Consider the following 23,446-nt stretch of genomic DNA (forward strand, 5'->3'; position numbering starts at 1 on the left):
GGCATAAACAAGATAAAAGCATGGACCCATCCTGCCTCGTGAGCGATTCAGGATGCTGGTGGTGTAATGGTGTGGCACACTTTGAACCGCTTAGAAGCAACTGAACTTTGTTTCAGTGCCACAGCCTACCTGTGTGTTGTTGCTGAACATGTACATCCCTTTATGACCACAGTTCCAGCAGGTTAACACTCCATGTCTCAAAGCTCAGGTCATCTCTAACTGGTTTCTTGAACATAATAAATGTTCAAATCTGTGACCAATGTTTCCAGCATGTTGTTGAATTAATGCCGTGAAGAATGACGACAGTGCTGAAGGAAAAATGGTGTCCAACCTGGCATTAAAGTGTACCTAACAAAGCGAGTGTAATTTTTGTTTCCAAAGGGGTATAACTAATTTTACATTAGTGTAATTAGTTTTCCAAACCTCTTCTGGAGTTTATGGAAATAATGTGAGCAGAGCATAAAGATTCACAGTTGTTGTTCATAATCGTTGATAATTCTAAGAATACCAAACATCAAATGAACTCTGATCTGTTGATCTGCTGAAAGATGTTGAAATATGGAATTTTTTTATTTCAGTATATATATCAGTGGGAAATATTCTTATTTGTTTTTACTGACATGCAACAGTGTATATAATTATACACGCTAAATTTCATATCCAACTCCAGGCCTCGAGGGCCGGTGTGCTGCAGGTTTTATGTGTCCTTGATCCAACACAGCTGATTTAAATGGCTAAATTACCTCCTCAACATATCTTGAAGTTCTCCAGAGACCTGCTAATGAACTAATACTTTAGTTTTGGCATGTTGACCCAGGGTGAGATCTAAAACCTGCAGGACACCGGCCCTTGAGGCCTGGAGCTGGACACCCCTGCAGTATGCCTACTTAAAAAAAACCTTTATTTACACTGTAGCTGGAGACAGTGCTCTGAACAGTGAGTCTATACGCGCCAGCATCCCCATACATCATAGAGTACATTATTCAGGAAGTCATTATTTCAGTTGCACAAACAAATAACAAAGTAACATAAATTATAACAACACTGAATATTCATTATTGATAAAATAAGATGAGGTAGCCTTTATTAGTCTCAGAGTTGGGAAATTCACATTGTTACAGCAGCCGAGTGAACAATATTTCTTATGATATGAACAAATAATAATGTGTTCCTGACGTAAATTAATGAATTTGTACATAAAACAGAAGAATGCAGAATATTACGTGTTTGACATATTTCCTGGGGGAGGACCTCCCCACACACACAGCCAAACATGTGTTAGTCACACAAATTTTCTCGGGTTTAAGCCCTATGACTGTGTCAAAATATTGTCTGTGTGTGTGAACCTAGACACACAACCAAATTGCGTGGGAGCTGGCAGTGCAGCATTTTTCCAAAACATTATTTATCTAAGTTGTTTACTCAAAAATACATAGAAGGTCAAAGTAATTGAAAGCTTGTGTGTGTTTGTGTGTGCGCACGTGCAGAAGTGTTTGCGTCGAGGATGAGCAATACGAGGGGGATTTGAGAAGCTGTCTTCCGCAAACTTCAGAGGCAGAAGTCAGATTAGTTTCTTTATGAGCTGGAGATAAAGCCCAGAATTCCCTTTGTCTCTCAAACACGCGGGCTCGTGTCAGCCTCACTTTTGATGTGAAGCAGTCTTATCTGACGGTAACCTTTCAGAGCCGAAGGCATCGGGCACGACTGCCATTGAGTCATTAGAGTGAAACACATTTTATGATGCCATTTGCATATTTTAATTACAACACCGCGGAAGTGGAAAGCATCAGACATCTCAGAGTTGTTGTGCTTTAAAAGGGTGGGATGGTCGTGTAAAAACAAATGCGTACAGGTGTGTGTGCGAGGGAGGGAGAATCAGACGTACGATATACTGGTTAGCTCAGAGTGAGTCTTGGAGAGGTTTGGTTTAAGCGGTTGCAGCAGAGGAGCATATTAACACTGACACTCCCCCAGCGAGGCCGGCTCTTTGAGTTGAGATGGAGGGTAGCAGCTGAATAATGATTTCAAACACATTTTCAAAAGGAGCAGATATGGAGCGGTCCCTTTTCATTGACATGCATTGAGGTGAAAATTGTAGGACTATCTGTTCGCTCTCAGCCCAATTTAGTGATGCATCATAACACAGAAAGAACTTCTTCCACAATAGTAAATAACAGATTGATTTATGGACGCTGCACAAAGGAGGCTGGTTAACGAGAACAGAGCCCGTCTGTGTCATCGCCTTTTTTCTTTTGCTTTTTGTTACATAGTTAGGGGACGTTTGTGCTACGCCGCGGCACATGGTCTGATTAACAAGACTCCAAAAAGTGGCAACGGTTGCAGCTAAACAAAACCCGAGCTCAGCTAAATTGTAGCACATTGGCTATATGCAGTGCAGTGTAGTGGAGTTACAGTATGTAGGCCAAACCCAGCATGGGATCCATTTGAAGTATTTCACAACTTTGCCAGCGTGTAGTGGAATAGCAGGGGTTTACTTTTAGCTCCACAGATTCACATCCATTCATTCCACTTGCAGCCTAAGAGGGTGAAATTGTGAAATTGTGATTAGATAAACGCACGCACACAAACAGACACAGATAAATATGCAGATAAACATACAAATAAGTACAGTCGGATACTCCGAGAGACACGCGTTCGAAGACCCCCGCAGACCCACAAGGAGTGTTTACCCATTTATTTTTGCTGTTTGTTTGTTTTGCTCGGTAAATCTAACCACCGCACAGCTGCTGCTGCTGCTGCTGGAGCAGGCGCGGACACCAGTTCGGGGATTCATTAGCTCTTGTTTTTCCTCCCCTCATTTCCCCACTTTTCTCGTCTCGCTCCTTTTTCCCTGCGTCTCGACACAGGAGTGCTGTATAAGTGGTTTATTCCACGGCTGGACCCAGACGCTAGTTCTGTGGAGCTGAGTTTTGGCACTTTGTGTTGCCTTTTTTATTTGCCCTTAAATGTTTTAAACACTTCAAGTCTGCAGGAATAGTTGTAGAAAGGGTTTGGAGGAACTTGCTAAAAGTGGAGAGAATGATCTCCAGCGATGTCTTCGGGGTTATGTCAGGTTTAATATGTAGCTTGCACAGTTTTAACTGTTTCGCCTGCTGTGCCCACTGGGGGCATGAAGTTGGTACACTTTGGCATTTACCAGGCAACGAGGAGCTAATAAAAGATGCTCTCAGGAAGAATTACAGGTTCTTAAGCTATTGAAGGTAGAAACACCAAAGCTTTATGCAAAAAATAAAAAAGTTGTGGCAGATCTGAATTTTCCCTTCAGCTTTGTCTCCTTGTGCAGCTCTCAGTCTTTACTGTTTTTAGATCTAATCACTTGCTCACATGCACCTTGCAGTGTAACTACATCAGACTTTTGCAGATAGCAGGTGAGAGATGAACCAGCCCAATTCATCACAATGAGATTCATAGCATGCTAAAAGTAGCAGGTATGCTGCAAGCATTTGCATCTCTGCCCACGATGATGACCTTGAAGGAGGCGAGGAACTTTACAATTCTGTAAACTAAATCTGCATCCGCACTGGAAGAGACCAGAGAAAGTGAGCGACATTCCAAAACTTCAAGCAAATAAGATAACGGCTGGCAGCCGGAAACATGCGGGATCCAAGATTTTAAAAAATGTCTTCCAGCCGAGCAACTGAAGTGACACTGAAGACTGGTGCTGATTGACACATGACCTAGTAGTAGATACATTAAAGAGTCACCTAGGAAACTGGAGCCTGGAATGTCCACGGCAACCAGAGAATTCATTTATTTGGAATGACATCAGCTTCAAAGCGATGTGCGAACCAGCGACTGGCTTCCAGTGTGGACGCGCCATATGGATATCTCATCCTCTGCTGCTTCAGTTTGACACTTGTAATTCTTTATTCTGCCTTTTAACGATTTTAAAGTTCAGCATGAAAACAATTAGACATGTTAAGGTCAACCATTGATTCATTAGGCACAATTTCACTGCTTTTAAATACCTGGAACATTTCTACACAGCTTTAATCCTTTTCAAGCCAACAATTATTGCATTTTCTGGATGGAACACACTAATCGACTCTAACGTCGCATCCTGTGAACGGGTCGGCAAATGAGCGAATAAAGAAACTCAGTGTGTTGTTTTCTTGTGCCAGCCGTGCCGGTGACTAAAAACACTTACTGCAGCTGCTAGTGCAATGCACACAGCTTGGACTATACTATACATCGTGTCCGATCTGGCCCACGGCACCCCTATTTCACCCGCCATTACCCTCCGACTGGTTGGAAGACCCCGGGGACGGACACACCCGAAGGAGCTGAATGAAAGATAAACAGGAATGGGGCGAAAGAATTCAGCTGAAGAAGAGATGTAGAAACACAAAGAAAAGGAGACAAGGAGGCGCACACACACAACACGGAGGGAGCTCATGATGGGAGTGTGTGATGAGGAGGATGAGCTATTGTTCCTCAGGGCTCTAAAAGTGTTCACAGGGCAACAAAACCTGATCAATAGACGCACACCTCCACTCTATAAAGACTCTTGTTAAAGAAGAAGAGTGAAATAGATACTGGTCTTTCTCTCATCCCTGTGGACACACACACACACACACCTGGCAATCTATCATCTCACTTCCTCTCACTGTGTTTGTCCCTTTGTGACTCATTCTGTCTCTGTCAGCCACTTCTCCTTTGCTGCCATCCTCCCTCAGAGTATGACCGAGTGTGTGTGTGTGTGTGCACGTGTGTGTGTTCGTCTGTATCCCTCTGACACACTTGGACTGGCCTGTGACAAAAACAAGAGCAATCACACCCCTTCATGCTTAACATACACATACACAAACACACACACACAGAAGCCCGCATGGGCAGATTGAAGGCTACGAGAAACGCTTGTGTGCATATGGTCGTGCTCTGCTGGGAGCTGGCCTGGTTTCTCTCTCACCAGTGTCAGGACTTCAGATGCTAGCAGCTCCAGCTCCAAACCCAACCCTGAAAGGAAAAGAGTCAGAACCACAAGGGACGCGGCAGATGAAAGAATGAATGACATAAGAGTGAATGCAGGAGCGTCCACGAGGAGAGAGACAGAGTGCAAAAAAGGTGATGCATATTCAACTATTAATGATTCAAATACGAAACACGGAAAGTTGGATTCTTGAAAAAAAAAATGTCCTGGTTTATTTGCTGACACCTATGATTACTTGAGGTAACAGCATGTGTGCACGTTATTGTTCTTACCTCTTACCTGAGCTTCATACGGCTGCGCAGTCGCCACTAGGAGAATTCATTTATTTGGAATGACAGGTGAGATGCTGTGAAATGAGGGTGTACAGTTCTTCAGCATCACAAATCAGCATTTCACTCACTGTCCTTCACATATTTTCTATTAAAATGTCTGTCAGAATACAGCCGTTAATATGAGTGAAGGTTGGTTAGGCTAATAGGAGTTTCCTGCAGTACCACACAGAAAGTCAATTCAGTTTTATTGAAAAAATTACCAAAGCAGTCAACTCAAGCCACTACGAAACCCCAACAATCAGATGATCCCCTATGAGCAAGCTCTTGGCAACAGTGGGAAAGAAAAACAGGAAGAAGCCTCCAGCAGAACCAGGCTCAGGGAGGGGCGGGGCCATCCGCTGCGACCAGATGAGTGTGATGTTCACATGTCTGCACTGCATGTAATATTTTGTGCTCTACTGGACATCCATCAGCTGTTAGACACAGACTGAAGAACCATCTCCGACCCTGCCTGCTCCCTATTAGCTTCTGATGGAAAACTTCATTCCTGCATCCAAACATGTGCATTTTTCTCCCGCTGCCTGTCCTCATGACAAAAACCTGCTCTTGCTCTTTATTATGTGCTGTGAGATTACAAATAACAATCGGTGCTTGTTGTTAATAGAGCTCTACCTCGTTGCGTCTGCTCGTTTGCAACTCGCTAATTTGTACTGCTCTCGGTTCTTTGTGTTGATCATTATTGAAATGAACCTGCTGCTTCTGTGTTCACAGATTGGTGTTTTTAGTATCACCCATCAGCTTTTTTTCTTTTTTTCTTGGTTACTGCAGTGCCACGCTAATCTGACCCACTCAGTAAATCTAGCTCTCTGCTAACAAATAAATTCCACTTCCTGTTTCAGCACCATGTTAAAAGTTACCCCATGTTTGCTGAATGATTTCAGGGGGCGGTTTAGCAGCGATAGCAGTAACTCAGTACAGATCTGTGTTAAAAGGTTCCACACTGAGGCCGATGCCAGTGACAGTAAACTATCAGTAAAGCCGGATCATAAACCAATCAGCAACTGAAACAACTAAAACCTGTTAACATGTAAAGTTTTTCACACACTACTTTGGTAACCCCCTGATATATCCTGTCATATGTCAAGCAATGATGGCTTTCATTCCTGCTGGTAAAATAGGTTGATATAAATCTCCCCACTTCACATGGCTGCAGTTATTTTACCCGTTATTGCTACAAGTTGCTGAATTTCATTGACTTTCCGTCTTGGGTCACCTCACAGCCACTAGTGTCCTTCTGCGTGGATTTTTGTTAAGAGATGAAGAGTTAAAATGAATGATAACGATGTGATGTTCTGCTGGGAAGCATCAGGATCAGCTGCTTTTCCCCTCGTGCCCGACATCACCGGAGACCCCCACAGGTCCCGTTTTTCGCCCTGTTGAATCAGAGCTGTGTTGATGGACCTACACGGTATCAGACGGGTGTAATGCTGGGCCCGATCGATCCATGCATACAGTGATTTTTGTGAGCCCTCATGCATCAGTGGTTTTTCGACTCCAGCCCAGAAACCGCAGACTCCGGCAGAGAGGTAATTACTGAATATAGTAGCATTGATTGGCAGCGTGACAAAATAGGGTTTGATTGATTCAAAGCTTTATAACTTAAAAACGAGAGGCCGCTGTTTTATTTTACATCACCATTAACACGCCGCTGTTTGTTTTCTCAACAATCAAATGTGACTGTTACAGAAAAGGAGGATTTGGGCGATAAGAAGGAGAGGATAAATACAAAATAAAGCGTTAGGAAGGCCGCGAATTGAACTCCCTGCTTCTAATGTTAAGCAGGTAACCCTCTCATTTGGTGTGTTGTTCTGCTCAGGAAAGGACTGGCATCAAACACATCCCAGCACACACACACTCACATATACAGGGGTCCTGCCCAGTAAGAGGGCATAAAATCTGAATAATTTCACAGATAATTTGGTTGTCACAGGCTGGCAATAGCAATAACAACTTTAGATAGAGAGCCAGCACAAAAGGGAAGTAGAGAGAAGAGCGGAGCGAATCACCCTTAGCCAATCGCTGTGTCTAAGCCAAAGTGGTGTTTGTGGGAGGATTAAAAAAAAAAGAGCTCCTTTTTAAGCCTGTCGAAGAAAATGAGGGGAATCGCTCTCATTTCCCCTTTTCTCCTGCTTCCAAATCGTTCCTCCTCTCCTTGCATCACTCAGCGTGACCCTTTGAAAAATCGCAAAACGTTTAACGTGGCGGCGGGATGATCGCGCGCTCCAGCTTCGGCGATGGTGGCATAAAATATGGGGTGCTGTAATTGGAATTATGCACTTAGAAACAGTTTGGGGATGTGCAGTCTATCCAGCACACAGGTGGCTTTCATCACCTCGGAAAGAAGCAGGCAGCGGTGCGCGTGTGTGGGTGTGCGCGGCCACATATTGAAATTGTGTGTCCTATACATTATTCAGATGCTTCGAGCCACCACATCTGTTCATTTCTCTGAGCGACACACACACGCACACACACACCTGATGAACGATAATTACTCTGCTGCCTGGCACCCGTGTCACCCTCTAACATTGGCTTTGTGCGGCACGTAGTTTGTGAGGAGTGCTGTTTGTCACCTGTACGCACAGATCATAATGACAGAAATAGCTGCGCACAAACAACAAACTTGTGCAGGATAGATGCACCACAGTTTGCCGTGCATGTGCTCACAATTCCCGAAGAGGTGCGTGCACACTTTGGAGTCTGTGGAGCGTTTCGGAGGGGTGCTTACAGTACGTACTCGCTTGATCCCCGTGTCTTTGCGCGCTTACATGTGTGTGTTGTGTGCGGCCTGTGTTTTTGGGAGAGGAGAGAGAGATAAAGAGAAAAGGAGGCAGTCTTTTCTGTGGCGTCAGCCTTTGATCAGTGTCCCTCTGTGTACGTGTGTGTGTGTGTGTATGTGAACCAACCCCTGGTGTCTCTGAGGCAGATGAAACACTGTGCCTCTATCCGGGGCTCACAGAACACCCACTATCCTCCTCGCCTTTTCCTTTACTCTCATCTCTGCCTCGCTCTACCCCTCCCTCATCGCCCCCCCCACCACCACCACCACTGTTCGTTACCACAGCCATTTTAAAGGCTATTCATGCGGCGCCGCGCCTTTCATCTTGCATTGCTGCGTTTTCACCAGCTCCTCGATTTCTTTTTTTTTTTTCCTCAAGCCTTTTATCAGATTAGAGCAGACGGGGGTAGGTGGGGGGGAGGACGGGTGAAGTGGCCTGCTGTTGTGCACTGTCTCTCTGTCAGATGGACGCAGCGTGGAGGTGCAGAGAAGACGGCGGCTTCGGCTGTTATGAAAGATAACACGAGGATCTGGGGTGTCTCCTGGCTCTGTGTGGCCCACTTCTCTGTTTTGCTGCTCCACCGGCACAGCCACTGTGATAATAGATGCTTCAAGAAGCTGCACAATAATGATTATTTCCCACCTTTGGACTTTGCTGCCAGAGCTTTCTCTTTTTCTTCTTTGTCCAAGAAACTGTGCTGACACAGAAATATTGCTATGCATTGCAGTAATTAGCCAAATTAATGACCTCATTAGCATAATTGGTTATGTTTAATATATCATGGTGATTACAGTAGGGCATTAGGCAGCTTATTTGCCTCTTGTTTGTGCTCGGCTTAATTGACGCACCCAAACATGCTGCTTATTTGAGAGTGTTTGTGGTGTTTTAAGAGCAGCACAAAAGCCGTAATGGAATGAGATGCTTCTCGAGACGCACTTTGATCTGTTTTGTTTTATGGATCGTAAAGGTGAACTGTAAAAACGAAAGAGAAAGTAGGAAAATATTGATTCATTATGTACTTGACGTAATTAGTTTGGTTACTGCCGTAAACTCTGTGCAGCATCGACAGCTCGTTTGTGGTGCAGTGCAATTAAAATGAAATATTCATGCACAAAAGGTGATCAGGTAACACCCCCCCTCCCCTCCCCCGCCCTGCAACAAACTTCATATTCCTCATCTCTCCATGAGCTGGATTCATGTGGCCAGTAATGAGCTCACCACCTTTCTCGGAGCAGTAAACGCCCTCCCTCCTCAGCAGCAGCTCCGCCAGTGTGGGGGCTTCAGGGTTTATGGAAAGAAGTTTGATTATCCAGTTTTAATGCGTTCATGTAGGTGCAGCAGGTTCACTGGTGTGTAGTTACACGAATATGAGAGTAAATTCCAATAACTTGTCTTCTTTTTACTGTAATTCTTTGGATGTTCTTGTGTTTAATAATTATCATCAGGTTTCTCTGTGATTTCTCAGTTATAGCCACTACATATTCATGCCATAATATCAAGCATGTGTTTCTGTAGTATGTGAGGGATATTTGGAGAAAATGCAGGTGGTCTTTCTTGTTTTTACCACAAGGTGGCAGCACATCCTCACGTGTAAGCCCTTAATAAGTCCCCCTTTTCCCCCTCTCACTTATATACCTAATAATTCCTGTTCAATTATAACATAATATATACAGTTCTTGGTTGTATTTTTTAGTTTTTAATTTGGCTTGAGTTATTTGTCTTTATTTAGATTTTCCTTCCTTTATTCTTCCTCCACAGACAGATCATTAGACCCCATAAATACAGTCGGGCCTAGCTGTTTCACAGTGTAACCAGCGCTGAACAGATTAATTGTGTAATAAATTAAGAAATGTTTATGTTGGTGTGCTGGCTCCCAAATTCCCGTTTATCTTGATAACACTACTGAGACACCCATAGCAGATAACGTACTGTATGTTTGTGTTAGAGCTGATCAGAGCAGCTACCAGCATACAAGTGTTCAGCTTCCACTGTAGCAGCTTAATTGATGACCTTTCCAGTGCACCTGTCTTTAATAAAGCTTTAATTAGAAGTCCCGTTAGGATCTCAGGGGCTGCCGGTTAATGGGTACTCAAATAGGAAAGATTTAGGGTCTTTGGTGGAACAATCGAAGATACTTACCAGTAATCGTGAGAGGCAAATGTCGGCGAACGTCATAAAGGGCGAGGTATTATTCGGCTGCTCTGATAAACGGGACGGTCGTCTTACGGGGAAACTTCGGGAAGCGTCGGCTGCTTTATCGTTCCGCGGGGGGAATTTGATTTAAAAACAGCATTCTGTGTCATTATGAGGTACAATGAAGAAATTAAACTCAATTATATCAGACAAAGCGCCGAATGAATAATTAATGCGCTAACAGTGCTGCATGCATAGAGTGGAGGTGTCCGGGGTATGTATAGTTCACATTATGTATGCAAATTAGGCCCCTGCACAGCTCATGAGAGGATGCATGTAAGGAACTGTGAGGCTTTGGCTTTTCCAATCAGACCACATTCTCAGTTAATTCAGATCGCTCCCTTTGAGACATTTGCTCATTTCAGAGTCTTCATGGGTGTGATGGGATACACACAGCATGTGTTTTGAGTTGCTGGGGTACTTTAATTGAACTTGAATATTCATGCATTTTTCTGTGGCACCTGTGTCGCTTTTTTTTTCTGTCCTACAATCTTCTGCCTGTGAAGGTAAATGTTTCTGTTTGGTCTTCTTTCTATTTCGTATCATGTGAGATGATATTTGATCTGGTTATTTGTACGATTCAGGTCAGGGCCTCCTACGTTCCTCAGACACACGGCTGTCGTACTCTGAGTAGGTCTGTTCAGAAGTTGCTGCTCAATGACATTAGAGAGAGAAAACGTCATTAAGAGAGGGGCTGAAAAAGCACTTGCTTGTGCCACTCCCTTTGTTGTCTCTGTGCACCGGCTGTGACTCCTTGTTGATGACTGATGGTGCTGCACACTCGAGCGCTCTCGTTCTCTACACTCTTGCAGTTCCCTCCCAGAAGTGGAGCTACAGGCCAAAGTGGGAATCACTTTCCTGACAGATGCTAAATATTAAAGCTACACTTCCCAATAACATCTTGTCTTGTTCTCTCTTCATCCCCCTCCATCCTCCCCCCTCCTCTTCTGAAAACACTCCCTCACCTTTCTCCTCCCTCCATCTTTGTGTCCCACACATAAGGCTTCCTGAGCACCGGAGATCAGTCTGCTAAGGGGAACTATGGCCTGCTGGACCAGATTCAGGCTCTGCGTTGGCTCAACGAGAACATAGGCCACTTTGGCGGAGACCCGGAGAGGATCACCATCTTCGGCTCTGGAGCTGGGGCCTCTTGTGTCAACCTCCTCATCCTCTCACATCACTCTGAGGGTAAATGTCATGTTTTATTCCTCGTACAGCACATATTTTTTTAATATCTTTTCACCACCTTTGCTGCTTTTTCTTATTTAAACCAACATTAACTACCAGCTACCAGCTTGGATCCACCCTGTCAAATCAATGATCAAAGAGGGCCAGGTTAGCTTATTTCCAGCTCTGTATTTCATTCTTAGACTTTGGCGGAGATGCTTTAAATGGATCAGCGATGTCTTATAGAGGACCAGAGTGCAGCTCCTCTGTTCATCCTCAGACTGAAACAGCCATTTCAGCTCTTATCCCCCTTTCTTTAAACCAACTTTCTTCTGATTGTCGTCTTATTATAAACAGAAGGTGTGAACAGCAGGAGGGCGGAGCTTCTTGGCTCATAGCTGTGTGCCTGAGATGACTGCATCAAGGATTTTTGCTGTCTCTGACATCACACAGAGCCATAAGAAGAAAAAACTCTCAAAAACCAACATCAGTTTCACATATTTCGTTTACTCTGGGCTGGATCTGATAAGCTTAAAGATTTGTAGTTTTTTCCTGTCATTTATTTCTTTTCACAGAGACAAAACTCTAAATGAACCAACATCCGTCGCTATAAATCACACCTTCAGTCTGCTTAGTGGCCAGATGTGTGCAGGCCAGGCGCAACAAAAAATGAAATAGAGGATGAAGGTGTTGTGCTCTGGACTAGTGAATAACATGGAGAGTTGTTTATCTGTGCAGTTTTATTCATTTACAGCAAACTGATGCAGTTTGTGTCCTCTGCACATCTGTGGTGCTCTGCTGCGTCACACAATGTGAAGCATGTCAGACTACGGAAAGATGTGTGGTTCAGCTAGAGACCGGGTCGGACCACGGGGAGGACCATGCCTCCTTTAACATACATTTCTCGACTAATATATTTTTGTCCTTTGCATACATTCTGTCTGAATGACTAACGTTTCTGTCCTCAGTCAGTCAGTTCAGCTCTGTTTAGTGAGCCATGTTTTATTTAATGTAAAATATGATTGTCACGTATAGAAGCACAGCTGGCAGCTTCCAGCCCAGAAACAGTTAAGTCCTGTGATGTTCACTTGACACCTTTATCCCCAAAGGAAAACACTGCTTGTCCTTTGAACTGAACAATTTAAGCAGTCGTGTAGCTAATGTGCGAGCGGAGGTTTGATCCACGTTATGTTATTCATTTCTTTGGAGGATAAATGGCGTGGGAGCTCCAGCATTACCCTGAATTACCTGCCTTTGGCGTGCACTCCTCTGTCCACGCTTCACTGCTCTGCAGCAGGAAGTCTCTCTCTCCACTGAAATCCAACATCTATCTGACCTCGTGCTCCCCATTACCAACAACAAACCCCGAGGGCTAAGTGTTAACACCGCACCGCCAAAAGACAGAGGCCGACAGACCAATCGACTTTGATCGGAACTGAGATCAGCGTGGCCGACGATCCGCAGCCAAACGGTCACGCGCTCGCCGCCTTTGATCATGCTGTTCTTGAAGCTGTCCTCCTCCAGTCGTGGCTCCTCTGTTCTCTCGGCTGCTCGAGGACTCTCCCTCAATATGTCTCCCCTCTCTTCATTTTCCGTCTCGCACACACAAACTGCAAAGGACAGAAACAGGAAAGAAATGGTGGGTGAGAAGAACAAGAGAGATTAGAGAGTGTGTTCACACAACCACGCATCTGTTTCAATTACTGCTCTGTGCGTGCGTGTGCGTGCGTGTCTGAAGCACCAAGCAGACGTCTGACTTGTCTCTAATTTTGACTCATTCTGTCGGCGTAGATGTGCCTTGAAAACAAATGTGTTGTCAAAGCTTGAATGAGCATCTGTGCGCTGCTGCTGTGTCACTGTATCTGTTTAACACAATGTCTGTAATTACCGCTGATGTCTGTTAACCCTTCACATTAACCCAGACCACCCCCAGACTTTCCTGTTGAGCACCCCTGTCTGATTGCATATACACAAATATAACCTATAAAGCCTGGTAACTTCACTTCTTTAACACTTTGGAGGGAAAAGTTTGTATTTTCTTTGTGTTGCTAAGTCATGGTGTGATTAGCATAAGTTAAAAGAGGTAAATAACTAGCCCGACATCCCGCAAAGTGACTAATATTAAATGGGTTATTGTAACTTACGTGCTTTCATTATTATTATTAGTTTTATTAATGGGAATACTTTATATGAAAATACACATTTTAATTATAAGTTCATATTAGTGTGTGTGTGAATGTGAGAGTGAATGAATAATGGAATTGTAAAGCGCTTTGGGTGCCTTGAAAAGCGCTATATAAATCCAATCCATTATTATTATTATTATTATTATTATTATTATTATTATTATTATTATTAGTTGCTTCTGGTCTCTTTATTAGTTATCATGAAAAGATGTAATAACAGCTTACAATTCATGGCAATATTCCACAGCTCCATGACCATTAGTTCAGTTATCCTTTAAAAACCTTGTCATTACTGCATAACAACAGTAAATAACAGTTAAAGTATGAGTGCTATGACTGATGATTTTAAGTCTTGATGTGTAAAGTCTGTTTGCTAGCATACCATTTTTCATGTTTATTTATATAGTTAACTTTTTAAGATTGTATGTTTCACAGCCCTGTCATGTGTTAGTCAGAGGTATTCTTTGTTCTCATTGGTGGATGCGGAATGTTTACCTCAGTACTCAGTACTTCTGTGACTACAAGTCATTGGTCGCTGGTTGCCATGACACCACTAGTTCCATGTGTACAGCCCTTTAACCCTCTCAGGCTCAAATTAAGTTTTTGTTGCTAATGCACAAAAGAATACCTGCAGTGGTACTTCTGAGTAAAAAAAAAACTCATAAAATGTGTGTGGGGTAATCAGGTTGTTAGCTTTTACTTGTTGCAAATCTGCAACGCCTGCCTTGAGAGGGTTAAAGGGTGGTGGTGCCATCCTGCAAGATTAATAACATGTAGTAAATGTGGGTGACTGACCACAAAACTACAGCTAACTCAGAACATATTCCCTGTTCTAAAGTCAAGTCGTGCCCATGGCTAACAGGTTGCTCAGCAGTTATTAAACAGCAATAAAAAGGTTAGTGAGGAAACTCTCTAAATGGTCTTCTGTTGCAGAATATGCAGACTTAGACGTTAATGCTTAATAAACATTGTGACTGATGAGGAGCCATTCTGTCGCTAACATGCTAATAAGCAGCTTGTCAGTTGTAGATTTATGTGCTTTAATGTAAAATGTTACCTTTTCTTCACATTTTCTTTCTCTGTGTGAGTGAGCTCCAGAGATGTCTCTAATTATAGTGTCTAACTTGCTCTGCTTCTAGCATTAATGCTAATCCATAATGATTACGTTCCAGCTCCAACATGAGCTCAAATAAAAAAAAAATCTAAAGCACAACCTTAAAAACCGAGGAATGCCGCTGTTTACCCCTTTTGTCTTGTTGCTGACAACCAGCCTCACCCCGTCCCTCACTGTCACCTGTCTGTCCTCATGCCTGCGCTTTGTCATCACCCCGTCGTCATCTTCCTCTTCATCAGCATCTAATGGCGTTACATCAGTCCACTAGACGCCACCTGTCTGTCATGCCTCCCCCCCTTCTCCCCTCCACCAGGGTGCCAGGTAAGGAGTCTGTCATCCTCACACTTAATGGACACCAATCATGTCAACAACACAGTGTCACAGATCAGGGCTGACATCAGAGGCTTACAGGACGGATAGCAGGACGTAGGGAGGGGGTTGTTAGTGATACTGATATGAAGGTTAGAGGGAGGCAGAGGACAGTAATCAGTATCCATCCACAGTTAAGAGGAGTGAGACAAGGACAGGATGAGAAACAGGAGACTATGCTGAAGAGGAGAAAGAGGGAATAAAATGCTTTGAAATGGAAAATACGAAAAAAGCAGCAGCCAAGTAGAGCAAGGTTTCAAGCAGCGAAGGCAAGAGGCACTAAAGGAGCGACAAAGAAACTGATTTTGAAGACGAATAAAATATACCCTCTCTGTCTGTCTCTCCTCCCCTTCTCGGCCTCTCTCGGTGCAGATATGTAGGTATAGCTGTTTCCAAGCTACTTCTTACTATAATTGATTTCCCAGGGAAAGAAGGCTCTGCAGCTCTGCTTAATAATTAACTGACCAATCTTCGGCCCAGGAGAAGGGAGAGAAAGAAAAAAGGGAGCCCGGGAGGAAACGAGAGAGAGCCAGGCGGCCCCCTTAATGAGCCACTTGAGTGGTTTAAACAGCACAGGACAGCCAGAACTAAAGGAGAGAGAGAGAGAGAAAGAGGGAGACAGAGAGGGGGAAAATACATCCAAGAGAAGCTTGGAGGGGGGAAAAGCAGCTCAAGAAAGGAAAAAATAGATCTTTTGACATCTCAGATGAGCTTTTTCCCAGTCCTGCCTCCACTTTTTGGAGCTAAAGCTCCATAGCATGCTCCGTCAGTGATGCTCTGGGTCTGTAGTCCCATCCTGTGTCTACCAGCTTTTCTCTAGTAAGAAACGTGATGACGAAAAATTGTTAAACTGTATTTTTAATCAAGTTCTCTAGCAGAAAGAAAGTTATGTGATTTATACATCAGGCATCCCCCCTCCGCCCTGAACCTCACCAAAATGTCTTTCTTTCCCACGTCTTCTTTCAGGTCTGTTCCACAGGGCCATAGCTCAGAGCGGCACAGCCATTTCCAGCTGGTCCGTTAACTACCAACCCCTCAAGTACACCAAGATCCTGGCCCGGAAGGTGGGTTGCACCTACGCAGAGACGGCTGACCTGGTTGACTGCCTGAGGCGTAAGAACTTCAGAGAGCTGGTGGACCAAGACATCCAGCCGGCCCGCTATCACATCGCCTTTGGGCCTGTTGTGGACGGAGACGTAGTTCCTGATGATCCAGAGATTCTCATGCAGCAGGTGAGGGTCTGATAACAGCAGCCGCACATCTCTGTTGTGTTTTATTATCCAAGCAAAGTGGTGAGAACTCCTGGGATCAGCCGTGACGTGAAACCAAAATAACTGCAGAGCAAATAACTGCAGTGTTGGTGATGTACATGATCAGGGTGTTATACTTTAGACACACTGAGAAGTTTCTCTTGTGTTGTCATGAGTGTTCGCCAGAAGCCCAAAAAGCAAACAAAAAAGACTTTATTAAAGAAAAGTATAAACACAAGTACACGCAAAGATGAGACACAACTATCCGGTTGTTCAGTCTGACGTCACTAGCCGTGTCTGGGTCTAAACTCCGCTGCAGGTCCATATATCAAACGATCACTATGGCATTACTGAGAGTTGAAAAACTGTCTAAAATCTTTCATCTTTAATAAAATGATCAGCGTTCTGCTCTACCAGGTGTAACAAATGAGTTTAACATCCAGGCATCCGTGAAAACGGAATTTATGACATTTAACGGAGTTAGAAGTTAGCAGGGAGTTAGCTCGCTAGCTTCTATCTAAATACAATATAGCATGTCCTGACTGTGGGGTTTTGGAAACAAATTAAGACGTACAGCTCTGTTATCACTTCCAGCATAAATGAAGACAGAAAACTAAACAGCAGTGACGTTTGTAGGGTTACTGAAGTTGGGCTAGCTGGTATATAATGATGTGCTACGTGACCGCTAGCGACACAGCTATGTTAGCATAATATAAACAAGCTAACTTTTTTTCCACTCGATAAAAGTTAACGTGAGTGTTGTCGGTGGTCAGGAACAAATGTAATCGCATGGCAGGATGCTGTAAAAGGACCAAACTTCAGCCAGAAGAACAACTGAGATAATCCATCCACAATACGAGGTTAGTCATTCATATACTGCTGCATGGGCTGGGCTGTAGTTACATCCTAAGGTTTTAAAAACTGAGCTTAAATAAATGATTAGCGGTAATAAAAGCCGAGGGAGGTCAACAGTGATCACTGACTGTTTTAGGAGCTTTTTGAGATCAAATAGAAGAAAATACGTAACATTAAACATGTTAACAACACAAAAGCCATATTAAACGCAGACTACTTTAGACCCGGAAGTAGGATTCGTCGCGTCATCACAACCGGATGGAGACAAAGAGTGATCTAACTGGGACAAGTAAAACTAACTGGGAGAGCAGTTTTCTTCCAACAATCGCTACCAAAATAAAACAGGAAGCAACAAGAGACAGTAGCAAATAAGCTAAATGTAGTCAGACCTGGAAAATGTTAAGCTGGAACAGAACCTTAAAGCAGCAAGATGTGATCCTATAATTCAAAGCCGACAGAGAGTCGTCGAGGTTTTCAAAGAGCGGGTTTCTCTTCTCAGTTTGATTGGAATATTTTCATGTGACAAGAATAAAAAATTCTTCTTCTTCTTTATTCATCCATCCAGATGGTATTTTGGACCATCTTCTAAGTGAAAAACTGAAAAAGTTGATTTGTGTGTATTATTAGTGTAACTAACCACTGCTGGTTGACCAGGATTTTTAATTACAAAAGAGATTCTTAAAAAGTTTTATTATTTGATTAAATAAATGCTACATTCTGAAGAGATTGCAGATGCAGTCAGTGTCATTAATGTGAAAGTCATTTTGGAGACGGGGGAAGTGTTTTATGTAAGGTGAAAAAAATAGAACAGGTGTGCAGAAAGCAGTAACGTGAAAATCACTACAGTGACATATTGTGTGTGAGAGGAAGAAGTGTGAGTTTTGCAGCTCTATGCATTAATCGACACTGCAGACTTTTAAAGGATCGGCCCTGAAGCCGTGACCTGCAGAACACGCAATATGATGAAGATCATGGCCTTAAGAGTCAGTCTTCGAATCCTTGAAAATGCTTGAAGTTTAATATTGTCTTTTCAAGGTTTGAAAAGTGCTTGAATTTCAGATGTGGCTCTTAAATGTGCTTGAAAGTGTTGTAACTAAAAGTTACTGTGACTCAAACATAGAAAAATTAGATTTTTTTATTTCCCACACCTAATTAATTAGAGATTATTTTATTGAAGTCTTTAATAGCATATAACACCCAAAATATGCTTCGGTTCACATTTAACTCCAGAAAATCATCAATCAAAACATGGATATTACCTGACCACAGATTTGTGGTGATGTCACTGCTCTTTTAACTGTTTGGTGTCTTTGCTTTGTTTGCTGGTTGTAGAAATGGTTTATTTGAGCTTTGAGCTGAGATTCAGAGGTTTCTGTGGACACTGCTCATGTTGGCACTTATATTTCTGACCTTTTCTTATAACCGATTAAACATGATCTCCTCCCTTTTGCCCCCATTTTTGGTGGTGTAGGTACAAATGATCAGGCATGACATTTTCATAATAAATAAGATACTGCAAATAATTATTTCTGCATTTGTGCGATTGAAGTGAATTGAAAATGTGTATGAAATGATACGGTTTTAAAGATTTGGCCTAAATAAATTTGGAGTGAATGAGTCTAAACATGATGACCTAACTAGTGATACCCTGACACACAAACACAAACACTCACTCACTCACTCACTCACTCAAGCATGTTATGCCAGTTTCAGCTGAAACTATGTTTCAAACCATATTCCGGGTTTTTAGTTCACCAATTATGAAGTTTCAAGAAGAAAATAAAAGACAGATCTGAATGTTTGAAAATGTTTTGGAAAGATTCTGTAAAGATGAGATGAAAAATACTCAAAGGATAAATTTAATTGGTTTATTATTTAGATAAGTTGAAAAAAACTTAAACAAGCAAGTAAATGAAGAAAAAAGATAAAATGAAGTAATAATGAAAGAAGTTAAACAAGTAAAAGAAGAAACAAGGTAAAATGAAGAAACAAGGTAAAATGAAGAAACAAGGTAAAATGAAGTAATAATGAAAGAAGTTAAACAAGTAAAAGAAGAAACAAGGTGAAATGAAGTAATAATGAAAAAAGTTAAACAAGTAAAAGAAGAAACAAGGTAAAATGAAGAAACAAGGTAAAATGAAGAAACAAGGTAAAATGAAGTAATAATGAAAGAAGTTAAACAAGTAAAAGAAGAAACAAGGTAAAATGAAGTAATAATGAAAGAAGTTAAACAAGTAAATGAAGAAACAAGGTAAAATGAAGTAATAATGAAAGAAGTTAAACAAGTAAAAGAAGAAACAAGGTAAAATGAAGTAATAATGAAAGAAGTTAAACAAGTAAATGAAGAAACAAGGTAAAATGAAGTAATAATGAAAAAAGTTAAACAAGTAAATGAAGAAACAAGGTAAAATGAAGAAACAAGGTAAAATGAAGTAATAATGAAAGAAGTTAAACAAGTAAAAGAAGAAACAAGGTAAAATGAAGAAACAAGGTAAAATGAAGTAATAATGAAAGAAGTTAAACAAGTAAATGAAGAAAAAAGGTAAAATGAAGTAATAATGAAAGAAGTTAAACAAGTAAATGAAGAAAAAAGGCAGAGGAGAGAAAACCCCAACAATCCCCTCTGAGCAAGCACTTGGCGACAGTGGGGAGGAAAAACTGCCTTTAAACGGGCAGAAACCTCCGGCAGAACCAGGCTCAGGAGGGGACAGTCAACTGCCGGGACTGGTTGGGGGGGTTAACAGAGGTGGAGCAAGACGAGGCTACATCAGGTGAGGAAGCAGTAGCGTCTCTCCTCTGGAACAAGTGGAACCATTTTTTCTTTTTTTTCATGCACTTTTCCACGAGTGCTTTTTTCTCCACGATGAGATTTCTCAGCTCGTCGATGGTTTCTGCAAGTGGTTTTTCTTCAAGTTTCTCACATTTTTGTTCCATCTCTTCCAATGTTGCTTGTTGTTCTTCAAGCTTGTCTTTGAGTTGTTTGGATGTTGCCTCCTGTATCAGCTTGTCCTTGTGCATGTCTGCATTTCTCTGTTGGACCTCTTTGTGCTTGTCTTCTAACTGCTTCTTTCTTTTCTTGATTTCTGGGAGCGTGAGCTGCAGGTCTTCATGTATTTTGTCTTCTTGTTGTTTTTGTGACTGCATTTGAGTGTGTTCACTCTTCAAGTTATTGAATTCCACCAAACGCCCCTTAACGAGCTCGGAGTTGTTTCTCGCTATCTGATCGATCCTTTTCTGCATCTGCAAACACCATTTCTCCAGTTTGTCCCTTTCTTCTTCCACTTTAGTTGCTTTGTCCTCCAGCTGATTACAAAACTCTTGCAGTTTTAGATTTTTAGACTCAAAGTCCTGGACGATGCGTTTTCCTTCTTTCAGTCTTTTTTGTTGTTGCTCTTTCTGTTGAAGAAGGTCTTTATTTTGGCGCAGTGTTTCATCCAGGCTTTCTTTCAGCATGCGGTATTTTTCCTGCATGCTCTTCAGTTTGTGCTGCATGTCTTGTTGCTTTTTGTCCTGCTCTTCCTTCTGTTGGAGGAATGTATTCTTTTCTTCCACAGCTTCATGGAGCTGTCTTTGGAGGAGCCGATTTTTTCGGTCCATGTATTGGAGATCCCGTTGTATCTTATCAGTCATCGTTTTCTTGTCTTGGAGCTGGTTGGTCATTTCTTTTAGTTCGGCACTCTTTTGCCTGTTTTCTTTAATGAGGTGCACAATCTGCTCTCGGGCCTGAGCAAACTTGATTCCCCAGCCCTCATTAATAATGTTTATGTCCGGCTGGCACTGTTGTCTTTCTTCCAGCTCTTTATTTTGGGCTTCCATTCGTCTACACTTGTCCTCCAGTTGACGTTTTTCTTCTTCGATTTGTTGCATTTTTTTCTGGAGAAGGTAGTTTTCCTTCCTACTCTCCTCTAATGCCCTTTGGAAGGATGAGATGCCACTTGGGGAAATTGGCCGGCCACGCCAGGAAGGAGAGGCGGCGTAATCTTTTTGAATTGGTTGTTTTTTTCTTGGAAACATGTTGGAGTTTCTATACGATGACTTTGAAGAGCTTTCCAAATGTTTCTGTGGTGAACGTTTTGTAGGCTGCAAACACAGATGCTGCTGAAACGAACTAAAACTTGCTGTTTCTCACCCCTACTTAAGGAAAAACATCAAAGGACTTAAGATTCTATGAAGTTCTATGACATCATCACTCCCTAAGCCAATGAGATTGTCACAAGACGTTTTGGAATGGGGTGTTTTTTTTTAAACTGTTTTCAAACTTAACTTAAAATTTCAGTGTTTCCTAGTTGTGGACTATTGGTTAGTCCAGCCGATGAAGAAATTAATTGTCACAAACATCCCTAATATTACATAACAGACGACAGAAAACAAGACAGTTTTTTTTCTAACAGAGGTATAATAAAAAAAAATTTAATTATCGTACTTTTTATAAAAGAGAACATTTATTAAAGAGTATGTATTTAATTAAAAAACTCTGTTCATCTAAAGCAGGGGTCAGCAACCTTTAAGACCCAAAGAGCCTATCTGGGGTTGAAAGGCTCGATAAATGCACGGCGTTTCGCCGGGTACACCGGCTTCCACGAGTGTGATGCTTATTTTGAGCGATGAAAAAATAACAAAATATAATTTTATTTGTATATTGCAAAATCACAATAATCTTCCAATTTAGAACTACAAGTAAAAAAAAAAAAGAACTGGCATAAATAAAATACACTTCAGCTAAATACTAATTTATTTTCCCAAACCACGCAGAGCCGCACTATAAGGACTAAAGAGCCGCATGAGGCTCCGGAGCCGCAGGTTGCCGACCCCTGATCTAAAGACTATAACAAAGAGGGCGAGCTTCCTGCTGGAAAATGAAATGTCCCCACCGGGCGATCGTGGCTCAAGAGTTAGGAGTTTGCCTTGTAATCGGAAGGTTGCCGGTTCGAGCCCCGGCTTGGACAGTCTCGGTCGTTGTGTCCTTCGGCAAGACACTTCACCTGTTGCCTACTGGTGGTGGTCAGAGGGCCTGGTGGCGCCAGTATCCGGCAGCCTCGTCTCTGTCAGTGCGCCCCAGGGTGGCTGTAGCTACTAGGGGTGCAACGATACACAAAATTCACGGTTCGGTTCGATACTTTGGTGTCACGGTTCGATATTTTTTCGATACAAAAAAAATGTTCATGCCTTTTTAATTTGTCATTTATTAAAATTATAAATATATATTTTAACTCAAAAGTACAGTTTTTAAATTTAACCCTAACCCTTGTGCGTGTTTTTTATTTTGACAGCGAATGCGCACCTGCGGACCACTTATGTGCAGCCCTGGTTATTTAGCTCGTCATATCGCAGCCACAGAAATTATTTTGTCCATGAAACCATAAAGCTGCACTTTCTTTTTGCCTTATAGTCTGATTTGTCATCACTTTTCCGTTTTGTGGTAAGCTTTTCTTTGGCTGTCACTTCTTCACCCTGACCTGTCTTATTTGGCTCAGCAGAACTAAAATATAAATCCTGCTGCTTTTACACACACACACATAACGGTCAGCGATTCTCTGCGCGATCAACCTCTCACATGTTTAAGCTTGCTGCGGGAGATTTCACTTGTCATGTTTGCGTAGTAAGCTAACGATTAATAAGACAATGTCAGAGGAATTGGTGCGCAAATTCAAACGCGATTTCAATATGTCACATATTGACAGTGGCTCACAGATGCCAATGACATAATTACCCAGCTACATTTCCGAAAGAATGCAAAAGCATTGACATATATTTTTCCTTCCTACAATAGCCGGACGGGCAGGGCAGAGATAGATTTTGGTAGCCTGACTGGAAAAATCGCTAGCCCCAGGACGTCGGGCTAGCGATTTTGCAAGCCCTGTATCTGATTGAGGAATCACTCATCTTTGGAAAAGAGAGTTTATTACAGAGAAATGTCTCTTTCCAAAATAAAAGCTATACTATTCGCTTCTTCTGGGCTATATTCTCAGCAGCATATTAAACATATCAGGTCCCCATAAGGAGAATCATGTGCTAACGGCTGTCTAAATGACTCGGGTAAAGTTTGTAGCATGCATGCTTCATGTGCTAACGGCTGTCTAAATGACTCGGGTAAAGTTAGTAGCATGCATGCTTGTTGTTTTTGTCTTTGCACTAGGATGATGTCGGCGTAAATGTGCAGTCATATTTGTTGTGTTCCCACTAGTGCTTTCAGGTTAACCTCGTTAAAATGACCTTAACGCCACAACACGGCAAATCTCCGTTAACGAGCTA

The 23,446-nt window shown here is 42.3% G+C and overlaps 2 protein-coding genes and 1 long non-coding RNA gene across 6 annotated transcripts in view; 1 reads left to right on the top strand and 2 right to left on the bottom strand.

Moving 5' to 3' along the window:
- The window catches only part of LOC120739103 (neuroligin-2-like), a 247,508-nt gene that overhangs the window by 220,588 nt on the left and 3,474 nt on the right, over positions 1 to 23,446 (top strand). For all 4 annotated transcript variants that reach the window (XM_040040765.1, XM_040040768.1, XM_040040766.1 and 1 more), the window contains 2 exons: positions 11,256 to 11,441; positions 16,056 to 16,321. In XM_040040765.1, the coding sequence (XP_039896699.1) occupies positions 11,256 to 11,441; positions 16,056 to 16,321 (452 nt within the window). The remainder of the gene's footprint in view (positions 1 to 11,255; positions 11,442 to 16,055; positions 16,322 to 23,446) is intronic.
- On the bottom strand, positions 472 to 22,285 carry LOC120739106. Its single transcript, XR_005697123.1, has 3 exons — positions 22,269 to 22,285; positions 16,349 to 16,350; positions 472 to 792 (listed from the first exon to the last, which is right to left on the bottom strand). It is a non-coding gene; the product is annotated as an uncharacterized LOC120739106 (long non-coding RNA).
- Positions 19,830 to 21,802, bottom strand: LOC120739105 (tropomyosin beta chain-like). The gene has a single exon (XM_040040771.1). The coding sequence runs from the start codon at positions 21,206 to 21,208 to the stop codon at positions 19,892 to 19,894; it is 1,317 nt and encodes a 438-aa protein (XP_039896705.1). The 5' UTR covers positions 21,209 to 21,802; the 3' UTR covers positions 19,830 to 19,891.

Source organism: Simochromis diagramma, unplaced genomic scaffold, assembly GCF_900408965.1.
Source record: "Simochromis diagramma unplaced genomic scaffold, fSimDia1.1 OVJJ01000317.1, whole genome shotgun sequence".
NCBI lineage: Eukaryota > Metazoa > Chordata > Actinopteri > Cichliformes > Cichlidae > Simochromis > Simochromis diagramma.